This window comes from Elephantulus edwardii, unplaced genomic scaffold (assembly GCF_000299155.1).
Source record: "Elephantulus edwardii isolate Elephantulus edwardi_28Jun2011 unplaced genomic scaffold, EleEdw1.0 scaffold00417, whole genome shotgun sequence".
NCBI lineage: Eukaryota > Metazoa > Chordata > Mammalia > Macroscelidea > Macroscelididae > Elephantulus > Elephantulus edwardii.
In genome coordinates this window covers 987436-1011133 of record NW_006400167.1, presented here as the reverse complement: position 1 = coordinate 1011133, position 23698 = coordinate 987436, and the positions used below count along the sequence as shown (strand labels likewise).

Here is a 23698-nt window from a genome sequence, read left to right as displayed (position 1 = left end):
TACTCCCCCAGTTGTGGCCTTGCTGGCTCCGTGCTACCTCACACCTCCAGGATGTGGACCTATAGATTCAAGCTTTTATAGGCTTTTCCTCTCTTACCAATCTCTGCTTCCCTCCCCACGCCTCCTCATCTCTGTGAGCTCTGTGATGCTCTGTTGTTGGATGTGGTGGGGAATAGAGACCAGGAGGACAGGGATAGCTTGAGAATTGAGCAGAGACTGTGAACAGCAGTCACTGGCAGGGAAATGGGCTTATGGGAAGGTGGACACTGAAGATGTGTTGACAGGCCTCAGATGAGTGGATTTCTCCTCAATTCAAGGAAGCAGAGTGCAGGTGGAGTACAGCTGTAGGCAGAGACCTCCTTTCCTGGAAGAAATGAGTGTATGGAGTCAGTTTTCTGGGAAGTCATCAGCTGCTGCATCTCAGGGGAAATTGAGAAGAGCTTGAATGGCTGGTTGCTAAAGAGAAGTTGGGTGGTGGAGGAATGCTTAAGCCTGAATAGAGATGAGTTTCCAGGACTTGTTGTCAAGAGATCAGGACACTGGTAGGGGATGGTGTTACTGAGAAGCCCTGTTGCCAGAGGACACCCATTTTCTCTGCAAGCCTGGGACCTCTAATGAAGAGCTGAGTACTGAGTGCCTGCCTTTGAGGGTTGGAAGGACCCTGATTTTTGCCAGCCAGAATTAAACTCATTTTGAAATCAAGTGAATAGTGAACAGGATGTTAACAGAAGTATAAGAAACATGATCCTACTAATCCTCAGGTTTACAGTAAAAGAAAAAATCAACCTGTTTTCATGGGCAGGTCATGTGATTTGAGCTTAAGTAATAGGAAGAGGAGGGGAGAAGAGCCTTCTGGAAAACCAGGATGGTATTTTTGCTTTTGCATTATTTGTCTTGGCAGAAGCTGGCTCGTAGGGCTATTGGCTAAGACCTAAGAAAGGACTTGGATCTAGTCCTGAATTGCACCTCTACTCTGTGGGGCAAAGTTAATTCCAGGCACATGAGAGTTCCTGGGCCATACCCAGTACTAAAAACAGGAGTGTTCTGTTTGCATTAAGTCTTCTTTCCAGCAGGCTGGCTGTGGTGCCAGATTGCTGGCACATTAGAAACATTCAAGGAGCTTTTAAAACAATGAAGCCCAGATCCAACTGTGAGCCAGATGAATTAGAATCTCTGAAGTGTCTTGACATTGGTACTTAAAGAAGTTCCCTGAATGATCCTAATACTAATGTAGCTGGAATGGTCTGTTATTTTGTATTTGCTAGATCACAGTGCCCTTTTGAGATATTTTTATGTAGTGATTGTCTTTGTTCCCACAAGCCTGTGAAGGAAGGAGGTAAGAAATCTCACCACTGACAAGCTCACCTAGTGGAGAACCAAGAACGATTCTCTAGACACTTTATGCTAACAGCAATGCATGTCATGTCCATAAAACCTTCTTTTTTCGCATGCAGTCAACTGCTTGGACCAGCATGTTCAGAAGTCTCCAGAGAGTGTTGCTTTGATCTGGGAGCAAGATGAACCTGGTACTGAAGTAAGGATTACATACAGGTATGTCTGAGTTGTGTCTTGTCACCATATCTCTTCTCTCACACACCAATTTGTGCAACCTTGTGATTTAATCACCACCTGTCCTCACCCTTCTGCTCTCATCCCTTGCTCCTTTGGATCCCCATCCATGTTTTACTAGGTTTCTTTCTATTAAGTAAATAAAAGAACTAAAAAAAAAGAAATAAAAAAAAGTAGAGTTATGCTGTCCCTAGGTGGCTTGGGGTTTTCTTACCCAGTCATCAACAAAGTTTTATTTCATTGAGTACCTTTGTAACACTCAGAGTAGGTTGGGCTGTGTTTTTGTTGTTCTGTTAGCTGCCTTCGCATTGGCCCAAGCAGAACAAAACACTGCCAAGTCCAGTGCCAGACCCGTGATGAGCTGCAGATGAAACCACCATGCTTTCTGGGATTTTTATCAACTGATTTTTGGAAGTAAATATTCAGACCTTTCTTTCTAGACTGTCAGTCTGGAAGCTCCACTGAAAACTGTTCCACATCCCAGGCACACACACACTCACTCACTCACTCTCTCACTCACTCACTCACTCACTCACTCACTCACTCACTCTCTTTCTGCCCTCCCCCTCCCAATACCCCCCTTCCCCCCAGGTCCTTGACTGATTCAAACCCATAGCAACCATGTAAGACAAAATAGAACTTCCTGTAGGGTTTCCAGGCTATCAATATTTGTGGAAACAGACTGCCTCATCTTTCTCCTACAGTGTGGCTGGTGAGTTCAAACAACCCACTTTTCAGTCATTACCAGTTTCCTTCCCCCCCAGCCACTATTAACCATAATGCATTTGGTCTCTAGACATTTGCCCATTCCAGATATTTTGTAGAAGTACTATCATGCATTTTTTGTCCTTTTGTGTTTGGTTTATTTCACTTAGCATAATATTTGCAAAGTTCATCCATATAATAATATATATTACTTCTTTCCTCTTCATGATGAGTAATATTCCATCATTGTAGAGTGTGCCTCATTCTGCTTGTCCATCAGTTGTGATTGCTGCTATAATGAGAACTTGTGTACAAGGACCTGCTTGAGCCCCTGCTGTCTCAGGCTTATACCCACTGTGAGTCTGATGGTAGTTCTGGGCTATTACCATTGCCTTCTCCTTGATAATCTACTGGAAATTCTTAACCTGAGATCTATAAGAAATATGAGGACCTCTGAACTTCTCAATTATATGCATTTTTTGTGTGGATATACATAGCACTGGTCTGTCCATTTGCTGTATAGAAGTAACTCATGGTTGTTGTGATGCTAAACACTGTGATTCTGATGTGTCAAATGTGATAATGGTTACCCATAGTGGACAGTGTTTGGTGGAGCTCCCCGATTAAAACAAGCTTGGAAGCAGGAGTGGCATCCACTTCCAAAATACCTTGCCTCTGGAAACTCTGTGAACTTGGAGAAACAATGAAAGTTATACAAGTGTTCAGGTCTTTCATTTAGAAGGTCACTATAAGTTGTCTACGACTCGACGGCACTTAACAACAACAACAGTAATGTGGGAGGACTCCAAGTTCTTCATGTCTGTGCCAATGTAGGAGCTCTGGTGGTGCAGTTTGTAGAAAGTTGTGCTGGTAAGTGGTGGCACCTCTCTGGCAGTGTGAATTTTCCAGCAACTCGGAGGGAGAAAGATGGGGAATCTACTCCCTTGAGATTTACAGCCTCCTAAAACCTTCTGGAAGGTCAACTATGAGTCAGTTCTGACCTCAGTGATATTCAAAAAGAAATTGGGGGTGAAGTTGCATTTTAGGTTTCTGATGTTTGTTATTTTATCTCATCTTAGAGGAAAGCTACCTAGACATTGGTCTCTGTCTTGTAGGACATTAAACTGCCATTGTCTGTTGTTAGAGGTCATCGAGTTGACTAGGTAGGACTCACAGCGACCCTATAAATATCAAATTGGAACCTTGCCCTCATCCTGAACCATCCTCGCTATTCTTACCATGCTTGAGCCACTACTGTGTAGTCCACTCACACAAGCTACTTTCCTGTCCATCCATCTCAAACAGATGGCACCTAAGAGCCCCAGGAAAGTAACATGCCTCACCAGATGTAAGGCTAAGCTCTAGACTCTTAGCCTGGACCCTGTAATTTTCAGATGCTAGGATGCTGGTGGAAGTGTCAATCTTTGGGCATTCTGTTAGCCGTGGGGAGCTGAAATCTGGGGCTGGCCCAGATCCTGCTGTTAATAAGTTCTTCCCCTAAGTCCAATTGACTAGAGAGTAAAATTCCCTGATGCTTACAGGGTGACCTTAGTCATAGAGAGGCTAGGTAAACATCCCAGAATTACCCCAGCCTAGGGCTTTGCCCCAGAGCAGGTGAAAGTAGCCACTGCCACCTGCCTGCTCTCAGGTTCCATGAAACCTCTGGCACAGGTCAATGGGAAGAGATCTTCCTGGTTTTTTCCTTTCCCTGGGTATTTTCCAATGTGGTCACTGATTAAGGCCATGAAAGTAGTTAGGTCCTGTGAGGTCAAGTGGTAGGGAGCATGAGGTCTCAAGGAGATAGTGGTTGGAGAAGGTGTTGGGGAAAGTCCCATATTGATTTTGAAGAGGCAGAGGAGAGAGGAAAGGCACATGTGAAGGAAGCAGAGAGAGAGTGACATGTGGACATGCTTCAGGCAAAGTGTCCTTGCTTGTGAAAGGGACCACTGTGCTGCTTATCCATGTATAACTTCAACTGCTTTCAGTTTCCTCACCTATAAAATGGGGTCATGGCTTCTCATTGGGCTACTATAAGTGCTGGCTTGGATATGAGATGAAAAGCCAGCATGGACCTGTAGCTGGAGAGAGCCTGTTTTAGATGTATTGTGGCCACTGAAGGAAGGACAACAGAGAATCTCAGATTCCATATACCATTGATACCAGGGCAGGAAACTTGTGTTTTCAGAGAATTGGTGGGAAGAACAAGAATGTCAGTTATGAGGTGAGCCTCCTGTCTCTGTTTTCCTGACCCTTGTACCTTGCTCCTTTCTTCATCTCCAAAGTAATTACTTCAGGAAGCAAACTCTTTTGTTAGAATAATGAGGCATCTGAAGGGAGAATCATTAACAGATTGCTAAGTGGATAGTGGTACAAAGTCAATGTTTTGGGTGAGGCCACATTAAGGTAGAGGAAAAGGGCACCCTTACAAAGGAGGATGAGGGGAGATTCTTTCTCTGACCTGACCTCTGAAATGACTCAGATTGCACAACCTCACACTGGCCTAAACTCTCACGTTGGAGTGGCTGTCACTCAGGAACCAGTACAGCACTCAAGTTGTGCTTCAAGCTGATTTGAAACCCTGTACCACCATTCCTTTTAACTTTAGAGCACCTATTTTTTGTTTTTTTTTAAATTAATTTTAATGAACATTTATAGAGACTTTAGATTTCTATTCATTCATTATTGAATTTTTCTCCTTGTGTACCCCCCCATTCGCTGTTCTCTTTGAAAAGTAAAAGAAAAATATCTTTCATTGTTATATACTATCACCCCCCAAGTGCGCTCCACTATGCAACCTTCATTCTGGACTCCTGTCATGATAATCATACCTAATCATATATCACTTTTAAACAGTTCTCTCCCTCATCTGTTTCAATGCAGTATACATTATCTGTCCCCTCTTACTCAGTCTCCCCTCAACCCCGATATTAGTCCCATTTTTTAACAATGGCACTATGTAGTATCTGTTCCTTTGTGACTGGGATATTTCACTCAGCATAATGTCCTCCAGAGTCGTCCATTTTGAATAATATTTCATGAGTTCTTTGCTTTTCACTGCAGCATAGTATACCATTGTCTGAATATATCAGAGCTTCTCTATCCATTCGTTTGTTGATGGACACTTCGGTTGTTTCCAATTCTTTGCTATTGTGAACCCAAATGAACATGGGTATGCATTGTAGAACACATTGACAGTAGGAAGTGCTTTGAATCTATTCATACATGACCTATCTCTGTTATTATTTTGGGCAAACTATAGTTCTATGAATTTTATATTTTAGAATAGCTATCTATCTTGGAGGTAGAGCAAAACCACCTGGACAGGGCTGGCTGCCAGTCCTGTGGGGATAACAATGGTGGAAAATGAACTGAGGAGAACACTCAAAAGTTTTTGTTCATTAGAACTGCCTCCTTCAGGGCAGCACTTCTGTATTGGTGACAGGCCCCTTCAACAGGGGCTATTCATGGTAAAGGGCATGGATATCAGGAATGGCATGCTGTTGAGGGGAAATGTCCTGAGTGATGGACATGGAGTGAGGTTTGCAGGATCCTGGAGCAAGAAAGGAGTGAGAAGGAAGGACAACGGAGAGTTGGGGCCCTGATAACAACCCAGGTTTCTCTGGCCACATGAAGATGAGCCCTCTAGCACAAGAGGCAAGCTTTATTGTTCCTGTTTTAGTTTTGTACCTCCTTCTGGAGGTCTAGGCAGAAAAATGGAGCCTTATCATCTTGAGACAGCAAGGTCTTTTACTGATAAAGACCTTTTGGCTTATGAAGGATTTTACTCCCCACCAGATGCACATCTTTCTTGTGACCCCTCCTGGATACCCCTAGAGAGCAGCACTCAGCTTTGGTCAAGGGTCAGGTGTTTGTGCATGTTGGTCACAGCAGTGGTGAGAGATGGTGCTCTTGGCAAGGATCTGCTTCCCACTTCTCTGGTGAAGTCCTCCAATGTGTCCTTTGCCTTGCAAAGATCTCATTGACAGTTGCTTTTCACAAATCTTCCACTTAGGGAGGTGAGAAAGAGAGGACTGTGAGTGGCAACAGGTGCTTGCCCCTTAGATTTCCTTCTTTGGGTACTGCTTCAGTGGCACCAGAGTGTCCCCAGAGCTGACCTTGAGAGGAATATAGGAATGAGTTAATGACCAGCCTTCTGCTCTGAGGTGCCTTGTCCCTTGCCAAGACAGCCAGTACTTTGGCCTTCAGTGACACTGACCCAGATCATGGAGTGCCCAAAGCTGTGGGGAGGCATAAGTGGGCATCTGGGCTGTCTCTCTTTCTTCCTGTAGTCTTGTGCACAGGATACTAGGCAGGTGCTTTTTAAAATTATCTTCATCAAAGTCACAGTTGCCCTCAGTTTTCAAGACTGGCGCACTAGGGTTTTCTAAGTAGGCATCTAGGGATGACTGCTCTAAGTAACATGTGCAAAGTACATGAGATTAAGTCTCACCATCCTCATTTAAAAGGAGCATTAACGCCGTACTTAGTTTAAGCAGGATTTATTTATTTTATTTGGTATATCCACTACACTTCGCCAAGAGCACAGTATGTATCATTCATAGGGTTGCTTTGAGTCATAGTCAACTTGATGCCACCTAACAACAACAGCTCTTCCAACACCATCACTTAAAGGAACAATTCTTTTTAACTTGGTTTTTTAAAAAAATATTTATAATATATTTCTTCCTTTTTCTTTGGTTGCATATTTTCTCCCCTCCCTCTTCCCTAGCCCACCCAACAATGCACCCCTTATTCCAGATTGTTGTTATATGAATAATGCCCAGTCATATATTCCTTTCAGACAGTTCTTTCCCTATCTGCTCTATTAGACTCTTCTTTATCTGTGCACACTTTTCCCATTCTCTGCCCACCCCACCTTCTCCTGTCATATTTTAAAACAGTAGTTGTCCTTCTGTGAATGAGATATTTCACTCAGCATAATGTTCGTCAGGCTTCCCCATTTGTTCAATGCTTTATGATTTGGTTGTTTTTCAGTGCTGCATAATATTCCATTGTGTGAATGTACCATACTTTTCCTATCCATTCATTTGTTATTGGGCATTTGAGTTGCTTTCATCTCTATACTATTGTCAATAATGCAGCAATAAACATGGGTTGTGGCTCTGGTTTCCTTAGGGTATATTCCCAGTAGTGGAATTGCTGGGTCATATGGCATGTCTATTTCCAACTTTCTGAGTAGGCCCCAAATGGCCTTCCATGGTGGCTGCACCATTTTCCACTGCCATTAGCAGTGAATAAGAGTTCCAATTTTTCAAAAAACCTCACCAGCATTTGTTGGGTTTTGCTCTGTCAAACTTTGCTAGCTATTGTTGCTGAGGTAAGATGATAACTCATAGTAATTTTGATTTAAATCTTTCTAATATCTAGGGATTTATAGCTTGGGAGGAACTGGAGAAGGTTATGCTAAGTGAACTAACTCAGACCCATAAGGACAAATGATGTATAGGACCATTATTGTAGAAACAGAAGGATGATAGTATGAGTATTGAAGTGAGCAGGAGAGTAGGAGTAGAGGGGTAAGGCTGGTCAGGGAGTAAATCGTGTTGTTTTTGTTGTTGTTGTTATGTGCCCTCGAGTCACTTGGAACTCATAGCAACTCTATGTACAACAGCTCTGAAATCTGCTCTATCCTGTGCCAATTTTATTGTCTCTGACACACCTACCCACATTACCCCAGTCACTAAATCAATCCATCTCATTGAAGGTCTTCCTCTCTTGTGCTGTCCCTCCAACCTCCCAAACATGATGTCCCTCTCCAAGGACTGGTCCTTCCTTGCAACATGGCCAAACTATGTCAAACAAAGCTCAGAATCCATACCTCCAAGGATCCCTGGTTTCACCCTCTCTAGGACAAACCTGATTCAGTACACTTCTCTAGTATCACAGCTCAAAGACATCAATTCTCCTTCCAGCTTTCTGACATGTAGCAAGTAATTGTGAAGACCATGGCCTGGATCAGGTGCATCTTAGTCTGCAGACCAACATCGTTGCTCTTCAGTACTCTGGAGAGGTCCCTGACAGCAGAATTTCCTAATGTAATATTTTTTTTTTATTTCCTGGATGCTGGTACCAAGAGTGTTGATTGTGGAGCCAAGCAGGCTGAAGCTGTTAACAGTCTCAATCTCTTCACTCTATTTCATGATGCTGCAATCAGCCCAGTGGTGAGAATCTTTGTTTTCTTGATGTTGACCTTCAATCTATATTTAAGGCTGCAGTCCTTGGCCCTCTGCAGCAAGAGCTTCAGTTCCTCCTCAGTTTCAGCAAGCAATGTTGTGTCATCTGCATAACACAGGTTGTTGATGAGTCTTCTTACAATCCTGATGCCACATTTCTCCTCACAGAGCCCAGCCTCCCGGATGATCTGTTCTGCATATAGATTGAAAAGGTATGGAGATAAGACACATCCCTGGCATACCCTCTTCCCAATTTTGAGCCATCCTTGCTCTGTTTTGATGACTACCTCCAGGTTCAAGTATAGGTTTCACATAAGCATACTCAAGTGTTCTGGGATTCCCATTCCTCTCAAGCCACAGTTTGTTGTGATCCACACAGTCAAATGCCTTTGCATAGTCAATGAAGCACAGACATTCCTCTAGTACTCTCTGCTTTTAGCCAAGATCCATCTAACCTTAGCTATAATGGATGGCCTCTACTAAACCCAGGTTGCGCATCTGGCAGTTCTCTGTTGATGTGCTGTTCTAGTCGTTTTGGGATCATTTTCAGCAGAATCTTGCTTTCATGTGACATTAATAATATAGTTGATAATTTTCACTCTGTCAGGTTACCCTTCTTTTGAATGAGAACAGATATGGATCTCTTCTGGTTAGTTGGCCAGGAGGTTGTTTTCCAGATTTCTTGGCATATCTTGTTGAGCACAGCCAGGACAGTGTCTTTTCGTTGAAATATGTCAATTGTTGTGCCGTCGATTCCTGGGGCCTTGTTTTTTTGCCAGTTCTTTCAGAGTAGCTTGAAATTCCTTCATCATAACATGTTCTTGCTCATATGTTGCTTTATGAAATTTTTCTGTGTCAGCCAATTCCTTTTGGTACGGTGACTTGACTCTGTATGCTCCTTGCATCTTCTTTTAATGCTTCTTGGATCATTTAATATTCTGCCCAAAATATCCTTAAGTATTGCAGCTTGAAGCTTGAATTTGTTCTTCAGTTCCTTCAGCTTAAGAAATGCTAAGCAAGTTCAGCCCTTTTGATTTTCTGACTACAGCCCTATGCACATTTCATTATAATACTTTGTCTCCCTGCACTGCCCTTTAAAATCTGTACAGCTCATTAATTTATTTCTTACCTTTGCTTTGACTTCTTGGTGCTGTAGTGCAATATTTTGAGTCTCATCTGCATCCATCTTGGTCTTTTCTTCCTCTTCTATCTTTGTAATGACATTTTACATTCTTCATAATTGATATTCTTGACATCCTCCCACAACTCATTTGGTCTTCACTCATTAGTGTTCTACACCTCAAACCTGTTCCTGTGATGGTTTTGAAATTCAAGTGGGTTGGACTCAAGGTCAAATTTTGGTTCCTGTGGATTGTATTTCATTTTCTTTAGCTTCAGCTTGAACTTGCATATAAGTAGTTGGTGGTCTGTTCCACAATCAGAATGTGGCCTAGTTTTCACAGCTGATATTAAGGATATTAAGCTATTTCAGTGATTCTGTCCACATATGTAATGGATCTGATTCCTATACATACCATCAGGTATGAGTAAATCATAGAATCACAAAATTTGATGGCTAGAGGAAGGGGTAGATAAATGATATGGGGAAAATCCAGTGGGTATCTGGAAAGGGAGGGCAATGATGGACAGATTTCTATGTTGACTAATTTTATAAACTACAATGAATAGGAGTGATTGTATGAAACACTATGTGAATGAAGATAGTGTTAAAAATAATATATACAAACTTTGTAAGAAAACCAGTATAAAATAAAAATTTATTTTTAAAAAAAAAAAGCTAGGGATTTTGAACATTTCTTCATTTGTTGTTTGCAAAACAAACATATTGCCTGAATGTCTTCTTTGGTGAAGTGTCTATTCATATCGTATGCCCATATTGTGATTGGGTTGTTTACTTTTTTCTTGTTGAGGTGCAAAAGTATTCTATAAATTTCAGATGTGAGTACCTTATCAGTCATAGCCAAGTGTTTTTGTCCCAGCGGGTTTTCTTCTTATCCTGTTGGAGAAAATTTTTGATAGGGATTTTATTTATAAAGTCCCAATTAATCTATTTTCTTCTCTCCTGGTTCTAAGTATGACATCATTTCTTCTTTGTTCTTCCTTATTCATTGTTCAGCTTTCACATGCATGTGAAGCTATTGGAAACACCATGGCTTGTGTTAGATGCACTGTACTCTTCATCTTTGTGACATTTAAAATTTTTTTTTAAAGTTTTATTATTTTTGTGTGTATGTACCACCAAATTGAATCTGACAGGTACAGGAGGAAATTGCTCCTCCTTCTTCAGCAGAGCATCTGGTGGATTTGAACTGCATACCTCTGGGATTGCAGTGCAGCTTCTTGGCACTAGACCACCAGAGCTCCCTGTTACTTTTTTTTAACATAGTGCTACGAAATAGTAATACAAGGTAGAACAGAACAATGCTCTTGCGTTTAAGAGCATGTGACTACAAAGGATGTCAGGCCTAGGTAAGCAGCGGTAAGGGGTTTTGGAATACAGAATTCAGGAATTCCTTATGGAGAAGGGGCACCTGGAGATGTAAGATTTCCCCATAAAGAAAAAGGGGAAGATAGGCCTTCCTGATTAAGGAAAGCTGCTTGGCTCCACAGTCAACATTCTCGGCACCAGTAGCCAGGAAATTAAAAGACATATTGTGATGGGTAAGTCTGCTATTAGGACCTCTCCAAATTCTGAAGAGCAATGGTGTCTCTCTGGAGACTAAGGTGCATCTGATACAGGCCATGGTCTTTGCTATCACTTGTTATGCATCAGAGAGTTGGACAATGACTAACGAGGATAGAAGGAGAATTGATGCCTTTAAGTTGTGGTGCTGGAGAAGAGTATTGAGGATACCATGGACTGCTAGGAAAACAAATAGATTCATCCTGGAAAGGGTCAAACCAGGAGGCACCTTGGAGGCAGGGATTCTGAGGCTCTGTCTAACATACTTTGGACATGGTAGAAGGAGGGACCAGTCCCTGGAGAAGGACATCATGCTTGGTAGGGTGGAGGGACAGCGCAGGAGGGGAAGGCCCTCTATGAAGTAGATTGATTCAATGACTGGGATAATCATGATGGGTGTATCTGAAATGGTGCAATTGGCACAAGACAAAGCAGAGTTTAGGGCTGTTGTACATAGGGTCACTATGAGTCGCAAGCGACTAGACGACACATAACAACAACAACAACAACAACATGTATAAAAGCCAAGAGATGGGGAATAAACAAAACACAGGGAACAGCAAGGGGTTTGGTGTGTACAAGAGTACCTGGAGTTGATAATGGAAAGACTTAGATCAAGTGCTGAAGAGGCAGGATCTTCACCTAAAAGAATTAGACTCTGTTTTATAAGGAAGGGATGAGATTTAAAGTTTATATAAAACAGTGTGGGAGAGAAAGACCCCAGATGAGCTGGAATTGACACAGTGACTGAAGTAATGGAGGTAGGTATGTTGGAGACAATGAGACTGGCTCAGGTTATGGCAGGGTTCAGAGCTATTGTACATATGGTCCCTGTAAGTTACAGACAACTTGATGGCACACAACAGCAACAACAACAACATTTGTGATTTTGAATATATTTTTTTAATTTTAATGAACATTTACAGATATATTTTTGTTTTCATTCATTCATTGTTGATTTTGAATAAATTTTTATAAAATTATATGTTGGATAAATATAGAAACTATGCTAGAGGCTGGGAAAAGACTTTGTTGTTGTTAAGTACTGTCAGGTCGAATATGACACATGTTGTTGTTGTTATGTGCCATCGAGTCGCTTGCGACTTATAGCAATCCTATGTACAATAGCCCTAAACTCTGCTCTGCCCTGTGCCAATCGCACTGTCTCCAACACACCCATCCCGATTACCCCAGTCACTGAATCAATCCACCTCATAGAGGACCTTCCTCTCCTGTGCTGTCCCTCCACTCTCCCAAGCATGATGTTCCTCTCCAAGGTCTGGTCCCTCCTTACAACATGTCCAAAGTATGTTAGACAGAGCCTCAGGATCCTTGCCTCCAAGGAGCAGCCCAGTTTAACCCTCTCCAGGATGAATCTGTTTGTTTTCCTAGCAGTCCATGGTACCCTCAACACTCTTCTCCAGCACCACAGCTTAAAGGCATGAATTTTCCTTCTATTCTCCCTAGTCATTGTCCAAATCTCTGATGCATAAAAAGTGATAGCAAAGACCATGGCCTTTATCAGATGCACTTAAGTCTCCAGAGAGACACCATTGCTCTTCAGAACTTTGGAAAGGTCCCTAACAGCAGACTTTCCCATCGCAATACGTCTTTTAATTTCCTGGCTACTAGTGCCAAGAGTGTTGACTATGGAGCCAAACATACAAATTTTTAGATACATACACTGGTTCATTATAAGTTTTTATACTTTTTAGAATACCCATTACTTCAAAAGCATGTAAAAATGTGTCTTTTAAGAAAAAAATTATACTGGTTTACTTACAAAGTTCATAAACATTGTTTTTCACATCAGATCTTTCCCCTTTTCTTAACATACATAGAGCTTCCTCCAGCCAATGCTGTAGCCTCTATAAATCCATAATAAGTATCTACAGTTATATGTACTAAAGAAAGTTTGTAAAAAGTGAAATATGAGTAACATATGTTTGCCATGATTAATTAGGAAATTGTCCCCAAAGATTGCTTCCATACAGATAGATTTTAAATTAAAAAATAAGTAACAGCATTGCTTTATGAATAACCTTATATATTATATCTATATACTATAAAGTGGCTTTAAAAAAATATCATTTAGGGAGCTCTGGTGGCCTAGTGGCAAGAAACTGCACTGCAATCCCAGAGGCACAAAGTTCAGATCCACCAGATGCTCTGCTATAGAAGGAGGGGCAATCTCCTCCTGTACCAGTCAGACCTGATTTGACGGTACACACACAAAATACAATAAAGTAAAAAAGATCATCATTTATGTTTGGGATAATGATTATCAATATAGTCACTAAATAAAATTTGCCAGTCTATTAAAGTTTGAAATAAATGGCTTTGGATGGATCTTGTTCAATTAATTGCTGAACATGAAAATGTCAATCTATAATTACTTTTTTAGCCATAGTCAGATAAACCCACAAATATTTACTACTCATATAAAGTATTCTACTCTAATGGTCTATATATTTGAGCTATCACTGCTGTAAGGAAGTCAATAGTAGGAAAACTTAGTCTAAATATCTCCACAATGGGGTTCTCTCTTTTCTGTTTTATTCTTGCTAACTTAGAATGGTTTAGAGGCCTTACCCAAATAATTCTCATTTCTTGTATGAGATAAGCCTGCAAATAATCTTTAACTGCTCACTCATCTCTCGTCTCTAGTTCTTCCCACTAACTGATATTCTCCAAGTAAGTTTATCTTGGGGACTACCTGAGCTCTATCTGCTACATGTGGTTTAATACTATACGTATTATCAGCCCTTGGTCTTGCAATACTAATAATTCTGTGCTTCTCATCAGAAGAACAGTAAAAATAAAATGAAAAGAAAAAAACACAGCAAAACTCTTTTAGATCTTTCTATGTCAAATGAACAGTGTTGTTGTTATGTGCCATTGAGTCACTTGAGACTCACAGCAACCCTATGTACAACAACCCTGAACCCTGCTCTATCCCGAGCCAACCTTTTTTTTTCTCACACACCTACCACCATTACCCAAGTCACTGAGTCAATCAATCTCATTGAGGGTCTTCATCTCTTGTGCCGTCCCTTCACCCTCCTAAGCATTATGTCCCTCTCCAAGGACTGGATCCTCCTTGCAAAAGTATGTCAGATGAAGTTTTAGAATCCTTGCTTCCAAGGAGTTTCACCCTCTCAAGGTTGAACCTGTTTGTTCCCTTTCTCCAGCACCACAGGTCAAAGACATTAATTCTCCTTCTAGCGTCCCTATTCATTGTCCAGGGTTCTGACAAATAGCAAGTAATTGCAAAGACTATGACCTGGAGCAGACGACCCTCAAGACTGACATCGATGTTTTTCAGTATTTCTCTAATGACAGAATTTCCCAATACAATTTGCCTTTTGATTTCCTGGCTGCTGGTACCAAGAGTATTGATTTTGGAGCCAAGCAAGTGGAAACTGTTTACAATCTCTTCATTATCTATCATGATGCTGCTGCCAATCGGCCCAGTGATGAGAATCTTTATTTTCTTGATGTTGAGCTTTAATACATATTTAAGGCTGCAGACCTTGACCTTCTACCTGCTGCAGATCCTTCTCAGTCTCAGTAAACAAGGTTGTGTCACAGCCTATTGATGAATCTTCCTCCAATCCTGATGCCACATTTCTCCTCATAGAACCCACCTCCCAGATGATCTGCATATAGATTGAAAAAGTGTGGAACTAGGATACCTCTCTGGCATATACCTATCCCAATTTTGAACCATGCAGTGTTTTCTTGCTTTGTTCTAACAACTGCCTCCTGATCCAAGTATAGGTTTCACATAAGCACAATCAAGTGTTCTGGGATTCTCATTCTTCTCAGAGTTAGCCACTCAGAGTTAGTTGCTGTGATTCACACAGTCAAATGCCTTTGTTTAGTCATTGAAACACAGATAGACATTCCTCTGGTACTCTCTGCTTTTAGCCAAGATTCATCTAACGTTAGCTATAGTATTAAGGCCTCTTCTAAATCCAGCCTGCACTTAAGGCATTTCTCGGTTGATGTGCTGTTCCAGTCGTTTTTGGATAATTGTCAGCAGAATCTTGCTTGCATGTGATATTAATGATATTGTTCAATAATTTCTGCACTACGTTGTATCTCCTTTCACACATTGTGTCACCTTTCACACATTTTTGGAATATGAAAAAATATGGATCTCTTCCAGTTGGCCAGGTGTTTGTCCTCCAGCAATACAGAGGTTTTTTTGCTGGTACTGGTGAGGATTAGGGTGGAATGTTGATTCGCTAATGGGTGTGAAATGATGTGATTCAGCCTCCTATATAAAAATCCATTTGCTCAGTAGTATGTGGCTGGAACCCAGTTTGGAAGTAGTCTGCAGGAGCTAGATTCTACAGGAGCTTGTTTGCTGGTACTGGTGAGGATTAGGGTGGAATGTTGAGTCACTAATGGGTGTGAGATGATATGATTTGGCCTCCTATTTAAAAACCCATTTGGTCTCTCAGAACTGCAGCCCTTGTTCCTGGTTTTAATTGTTTTTTGGTTAAACAATCTTCTAAGTGGTATAGCACTGGTCTGCCCATTTGCTGTACAGAGGTAACTTTGGTTGCTGTGAGGCTAAACACTGTGACACTGATGTGTCAAATGTGATAATGGTTCCCCATGGTGGACAATGTTTGGTGGAGAATCCCGAGTAAAACAAGCTTGGAAACAGGAGTGGCATAGGCTTCCAAAATGGCTTGCCTCGGGAAACTATGAACATGGAGAAAAAACTGGAAGTTATAGTGTTCAGGTCTTTTGTTCATACGGTCGCTAGGAGTCATCTACAACTTGACAGCACTTAACAACAATCCCTCTCTAGCGATCTTGAAAAAAGCTTTTAAAGTTTTTCTTTACAACTTTTTCCTTAAAACTGCTAATGCCTATATGTGAGGTATCTGATGCCGTATACTCTGTTGCAGTTAAAAGATACCAAACTTAATTATAGTGTTGCAATTTAGGGAGCTATTAACTGGCTATATAAGCAATTTAGCAATGTGTTAGCTGGTTTTGAAGGTTGTTTTATGATCATTCTGGAAAACAAAAGATTCACAGGACGGCTTGATATTGAGCCTTGATGTCTCAATGGCTCTCCTCTTCTGTGGGCCTTTGCCCACCTTGTCCCCATTCTTGGACCATCCCTCCACCATAGTGAACACTCATGCCTAGGAAAAGCCACTTTGTTTCCTGGCACTTCAGAAAGTCCAACTTTTTGGATTTCACAGATAGTTGATTAACACTACTTGATTTCTCTGACACATCTTTTCATAATCTTTGTTTCTTACGTCTACTTTGGGAAGTTCCATTTTCTTATCTGATCCCAAACTCTTAGGTCACATTACCTATGCAGCTGTTAAAGACTGGTTCCTGCGTTTATCTTTGGCATTCTGGACTACTCAAGGTAAACAGGCTAGCCAGCTTTATGACTGTCAACCACAGACTGTTAAAAATTTTTTTTAACTAGAAATGTTATTCTTTTTAAAAAAATATTTTATTAATTTTAATGAAAATTTACAGAGATTTTGGGTTTTCATTCATTCATTGTTACACTTTTATCTTTACCCCCTTCCCCCCAGTTCGCTCCTCTCTTTGAAAAGCAAAAGATAAACTTCCTTGTTGGTATACAATCCCCCTGACACTGACCCCTCCCCAGAAATATTATTCTTTAAAAAATTTTCAGCTGTTGTTGTTGTTGATATGTGCTGTTGAGTCACTTGTGACTCATAGCAACCCCATGTACAACAGCTCCAAACTCAGCTCTATCCTGAGCCAACGTCATTATCTCTGCTGCACCTACCAACAATACCCCAATCACTTAAGTCAATCCATCTCATCAAGGGTCTTCCTCAACCTTCCAAGCATGATAACCCTCTCCAAGGACTGGTTTCTTCTTGCAACATGCCCAAAGTATGTCAGACAAAGCTTTAGAATCTTTGCCTCCAAGGAGCAGCCTGAATTTACCTGCTCTAGGAAGAATCTTTTAGTATAATGACTCTGTATGCACTTTCAATCTTGTTTTAATACTTCCTGGCTCATTTAATATTCTTTCTGGAACATTCTTAAGTATTGCAGCTTGAGGCTTGAATTTGTTCTTCAGTTCCTTCAGTTTAAGAAATGCTGAGCAAGCTTGGTCCCTTTGATTTTTTTACTCCAGCTCTTTGCACATTTATTGTAATACTTTACTTTGTATTTCCTTTGAAATTTTCTGTTCAGCTCCTTAGTATCTTTGCTTTGGCTTCCCAGCTCTCTAGTGCAATACTGAGAGTTTCTTCTGACATCCATCTTGGTCTTTTCTTCCTCTTCTGTCTTTACAATGCCTTTTCCTGAGATGGTTTTGAAATTCAGGCGGGATAGACTTAAGGTCAAATTATGGTTCCCGTGGATTTGAATTAATTTTCCTCCTCTTCAGCTTGAACTTGTATGTGAGTAGTTGGAGATCTGTTCGATAATCAGTACCTGGCCTATCAGAGCTGATATTGAGCTTCTCCAGCGATTGTTTCCACAGATGTAATCAATCTGATTCCTATGCATACCATCAGGTAAATTCATGTGTATAGCCTGCATTTATGTTTCTTATAAAACATATATGCAATTAATATGTCGTTGATTGCGCAAAATTCTATAATTCTATCTCCAGCTTCATTTCTGTTACCAAGTCCATGTTTTTCAACTACTGATCCTTCTTTTCTGTTCCCAACTTTTACATTTCAGTCACCCATTATTGTTAATACATCTTGATTGCATGTTTGATCAATCTCTGACTGCAAACGTTGGTAGAAATCTTCTATTTCCTACTCTTAGGTTCTGGTTGTTATTGTTGTATATATTTGAATGATGATGGTATTCACTGGACTTCCTTGTATGCATATGGATATTATCCTGTCACTCACAACATTGTATGTCCAGATGGATCTATAAATGGCATTTTTAACTATGAAAGCAACAGAGTCATTATACCAAAAGGAACTAGTAGATACAGAAGAATTTCATGAAACAACATATCAGCAAGAAAGAGCCTGTAGTGATTAAGGAAGGAGTCCAAGCTACTCTGAAAGAATTGGCAAAAAACAAAGCCCCAGAAATTGATGGCATACCAATTGACATATTTCAACAAACATACACTGCCCTGGATGTGCTCACCAAGTTGTGCCAAGAAATCTGGAGGACAACCACTTGGCCAACTGACTGGAAGAGATCTATATTTCTTCCCATTGCAAAGAAAGGTGAACTGACAGAATTGAAATTATCGAACAATATAATTGATACCTCATGCAAGCAAGATTCTGCTGAAGATTATCCAGAAACAACTGGAACAGCACATCAACAGAAAACTGCCTGAAGTGCAGGCTGGATTTAGAAGAAGCCGTGGCACTAGGGATTATTATAGCTAATGTCAGAAGGATCTTGACTGAAAGCAAAGAATTTCAGAAGAATGTCTATCTGTGTTTCATTGACTATGCAATGGCATTTGACTGTGTGGACTACAACAAACTATGGCTGACTCTTACTAAGTAAAGAATGGGAATCCCAGAACACTTGATTATGCTTATGTGAAACCTATACTTGGAACAGGAGGCAGTCTTCAGAACAGAGCAAGGAAATACTGCATGGTTCAAAATTGGAAAGGGTGTAAGCCAGGGATGTATCCTATCTCCATACCTTTTAAATCTATATGTGGAACATATTATCCAGGAGGCTGGGTTCTATGAGAGAAATGTAGCATAAAGATTGGAGGTAGACTTATCAACAATATGCATTATGCAGATGACACAACCCTGCTTGCTGAGACTGAGGAGGACCTGAAGCACTTGCTGCAGAAAGGTCAGGGACTGCAGCCTTAAATACTGATTGAAGTTTAACATCAAGAAAACAAAGATTCTCACCACTAGGCCATTTGGCAGCATCTGGATAGATGGTGAAGAGATCGAGATTGTTAACAGCTTTTGCTTGCTTGGCTCCACAATCAACACTGTTGGTACCAGCAGCCAGGAAATTAAAAGACTAATTGCATTGGGAATGTGTGCTGTCACAGACCTCTCCAAAGTACTGAAGAGCAACAATGTCAGTTTGAAGACTAAGGTGCACCTGATACAGGCCATGATCTTTGCAATTACTTGCTATGCATTAGAAAGCTGGGCAAAGACTAGGGATGATAGGAGGAGAATTGATGCCTTTGAGCTGTGGTGCTGCAGAAGAATGTTGAATATGCCCTGGACTGCTAGGAGAACAAACACATTCTTCCTAGAGAGGGTGAGACCAGAGTGATCCTTGGAGAAAAGGATTCTGAAACTTCATCTGACATACTTTGGACATGTTGCAAAGCAGGAACAGTCGTTGGAGAGGAGCATCATTCTTGGGAGGGTGGAGGGACAGTGCATGACAGGAAGACCCTCGATGAGATGGATTGATTCAGTGACTAGAATAATGGGGGTAGGTCTGTTGGAGACAATAAGATTAGCTCGGGATAGAGCAGGGTTAAGGGTGTTGTACATAGGGTTGCTACGAGTCACAGGCAACTCTATGGCACATAAGAACAACAGGAAGAACCTGTTTGTTCTCCTACCAGCTTTTAATTTGTTGAGGTATTTGTCTTTATTACTATGCCTTTTGGGCATGAACTTATTTCTTGTGTTCTTCATCTTCTAATTGAAGAATTTTCTCTTAGTTTCATTCCTGTATCTTTTTCTTCTCTTATCTTACTGAAATTGTCAAAGTCTATGAGCCTAAAACTATTAACGTATTAAACTTAAGATGAAAAGGAGAAATATAAACTTGAAAGTTTCCTCTGCCCTGCACTCAGCCTGAAAATCAGGGCTATGTGAAAAATTCTTATAAAAAAAAAAAGCAAAAAACACAACACCAAAAAACAAAAACAAAGAAAGAAACAACAATAACAAACTAAAAACACTTTCTTGAGCTGTTTTTTTTTAAAAAAACAATACACACTAAAACACAGCAAAGGTACATGTGGGCTTCTGCTTTGAGTTTCAAAACTTTTTTAAACAATATTTTATATTGTAAATTGTCTCCTAAGGAGAGCACTGTTTGGGTCAACAGTTTTTCCTTTTCCACTAAACTACAAATGATTCCATAAGATTAAATTCAATACATAGAAACAGCAATTTTTCATTCTTTTAACAGTTTAAAAGGAAAGGGAATGTGATTTATTTGTACATTTTTCTGTTAACCAAGCCAAATATAAACAGGATATTTAAAAGCTTCCCAATCCCTTTGAACTCCAGCATCTAGAATTCCATGGCAATAACTGGCAGGTTGTAATGTATATTTCAGGACCTGGGCCCAAATCAGGAAGTTCATCATCATCATCCCCCAAAGCATGGTAATCTGTCTCATGCTCAGATTCAGAAGATGACTCTTCATAATCTGAGTGAAGGGTCTGAAATGGTTTTAAAAAGGGATAAAGTACCCCCCCCCCTTTGGGGACAAAGGTTTTGGAGGGGGAGGTGGTGGGAGATCATCAGGATTTTCATAGCCACACTGAGTTTCTCCTCCTGTTTGTTTCCTACTTCTCTTTTTCTCTTTCTCCTCCTCCTCCTATACTATTGAAATAGTAGTACTCAAAACTTGTAGTAATTCAAGGTATAACTTTACTAAGTTCATAAGTTCCAGACTTCTGCTGATATTTTTTTCCTCATTTTAATGAAAGTTTACAGAGACTTTGGATTTCCATTCATTCATTGTTGCACTTTTTTCCCTGCCCACCCCTCTCCACACCCCCCAATTTGCACTTCTCTTTGAAAAGTAAAAGAAAAATTCTTTCATTGTTATACAATCCCTCCCTCCAATCCACTCCACTATGAAGTCTTCATTCTGGGCTCCTGTCATGACAGTAATACCCAATCATGTATCCCTTTTAAACATTTCTCTTCCTCATCTGTTTCAATGCCGTATACATTATTTATCTCCTCTTTTTCAGTCTTCCCTCAACCCCGATGTCAGTCCCATTTTACAACAGTGGCACTATACATTATTTGTCCTTTTGTGACTGAGTTATTTCGCTCAGCATAATGTCCTCCAGGATCATCCATTTTGTATAATATTTCATAATTTCCTTGTTTTCCAGTGCAGCATAGTATACCATTGTGTTAATATACCAGAGCTTCTCTATCCATTTATTTGTTGATGGGCACTTGCGTTGTTTCCAACACTTTGTTATTGTGAACAAAACTGCCATATACATGTATGGTTTCTTTAGGGTATATTTCCAGTAGTGGAATTGCTGGGTCAAATGGTATTTCTATTTCCAACTTTTTCAGAAAACGCCATATTGCCTTCCATAGTTGTTGCACCATTTTACACTCCACAATATTCACTCAACAGTGAATAAGGGTTCCAATTTATCCACAATCTTGCCAGAATTTGATGTTTGCTCTTCTGTTAAATTTAGCTATTCTTTCTGGGGTGAGATGATATCTCATAGTTGTTTCGACTTGTATCTCTCTTAGAGCTAGGGATTTTGAACACTTCTTCATGTCTTTGTTCGCCATCTGAATGTCTTCTTTGATGCAGTGTATGTTCATATCCTGCACGCTTTTTTCAATTGGGTTATTTACCTTTACCTTGTTGTGATATTTGAGTATTTTATAAATTGTAGATATAAGTCCCTTGTCAGTCATTACCAAATATTTTTTCCCAGACTGTCGCTTCTCTTTTTACCCTTTTGGAGAAGTTTTTGGATGTGCATAGGAATTTGATTCTTAGAAGGTCCCATTCATCTGTTTTATCATCTCCTAATGTAGATTTTTCAGGATGCTTAGAAGACTGTGTTGTGGATTAGGACTTGTAGCATTCTTCTAAGCTTTTCTTTAATGATGTTCATAGTCCTTGGTTTTAGTCCTAGGTCCATGATCCACTTTGAGTTGTTTTTTGTGTATGGAGTGAAGTGTGGATCTTGCTTGCATTTTCTGCAGATTATTTTCCAACACCATTTGTTAAAAAGGCTGTCATTAACTGATTACATCTTCTTATAAAAAATCAGTTGACCATAGGTAGATGGGCTGATTTCTGGATTCTTAATGTATTCGAATGATCTATGTGTCTGTCATTGTATTAATATCACATTGTCTTGACCCCATGGCAGTGTGATAGGATTTGAAATTATGGAGTAAGATATCGCCTATGTTGTTTATCTTTCTAAGGAGTGCTCTGCCTATTCGGGGTCTCTTAAGGTTCAAAACAAAATTGGAGATTGCCTTTTGCATCTTGTTGAGGAATGGAATTGGTATTTGTATTAAGATTGCATTGAACGTATGAATTGCTTTTGGTAGTATTGCCATTTTCACAATATTGAGTCTTGAGCTAGGAATATTGTTCCATTTCTCCAGGTCTCTTTTTGTTTCTTGTATTAATGTTTTATGATTTTATTTGAGTAGCTCCAATTAAAAAATCCAATTGATTTTTTTTTTTTATGTTGATCTTGTATCCTGCCACTTTGCTGAATTGGTCATCTATTTCCAGTAGTTTTCTTGCTCAGTTTTAGGGTTTTGTAAATGTACTATCATATCATCTGCATATAGCGATAAATTTACTTCCTCTTTGCCAGTTTGGATACCTCTTTTTTTTCCCTTCTCTTGCCTTATTGCTATTACCAAGACTGCCAATTCAATATTGAATAGGAGAGGTGATAGTGGGCATCCTTGCCTAGTTTCTCTTGTCAAAGGGGATGCCTTTAATCTCTCTCCATTGAGAAAAATGTTGGTTCTCAGGCTTGCCTATATAATTAATACATTGAAGAACTTCTCCTCTAATCCCATTTTGTTTAGTGCTTTAATCATGAAAGGGTGTTGGATTTTGTCAAAGGCCTTTTCTGTATCAATTGATAGGAATAGGATCATGTGGTTCTTGTTCTTTGCTTTGTTAATGTGATGAATGACATTGATTATTTCTTTTTTTTCAGATATCACACATTTAATATTCATAATCCATTCTTGAAAATAAAACAACGTACATGAAAATAATTTATCAGTTTCATAGCCTTCTAAGTAGTGTATAACTAATGTGCAATAAACCCAACTGTACATAACATATATAAATATACATATATGTCACAAACATTATTATGTTAGAGTATTAAATGTTTAAACACATCACTTTAACCAGTGTGAAATGATCACTTTTAGTGTTACAGTGCTTGTATGTTTTTCACAACATTTGTGCATGATTTCTTTTCCTGTCAATTTTATATAGAATGTGTTTTGAGACTATTCTTATGTGTTATTTTCATAATATGTTGTGGGTTTAGATCACAGTACATATGTTTTCCCCATACATAAACATTGCCTTTAATTTTTTTGAGAGATTGTATAGTTTGGCTTTAATCCAAAAAACATTTTAGAATTTTACATTAAGCCAAGAGATGTTTTTATGTACAACAGAACACATTTAGATAATGAAATGGCAAAGGAGGTTGAGTTTTCAAGTATGGAAATACAAAGGAAGAGGAACAGTTGTAAGCAGACACTGGTGATTGGGACATGGAATGTGAGAACCATGAATGTAGGAA

General features: G+C 39.9%; 1 protein-coding gene across 1 annotated transcript in view; it reads left to right on the top strand.

Moving 5' to 3' along the window:
- The window catches only part of ACSS1 (acyl-CoA synthetase short-chain family member 1), a 193018-nt gene that overhangs the window by 21762 nt on the left and 147558 nt on the right, over window positions 1-23698 (top strand). The window contains exon 2 of the mRNA XM_006902470.1: window positions 1455-1551. Within this exon, the coding sequence (XP_006902532.1) occupies window positions 1455-1551 (97 nt within the window). The remainder of the gene's footprint in view (window positions 1-1454; window positions 1552-23698) is intronic.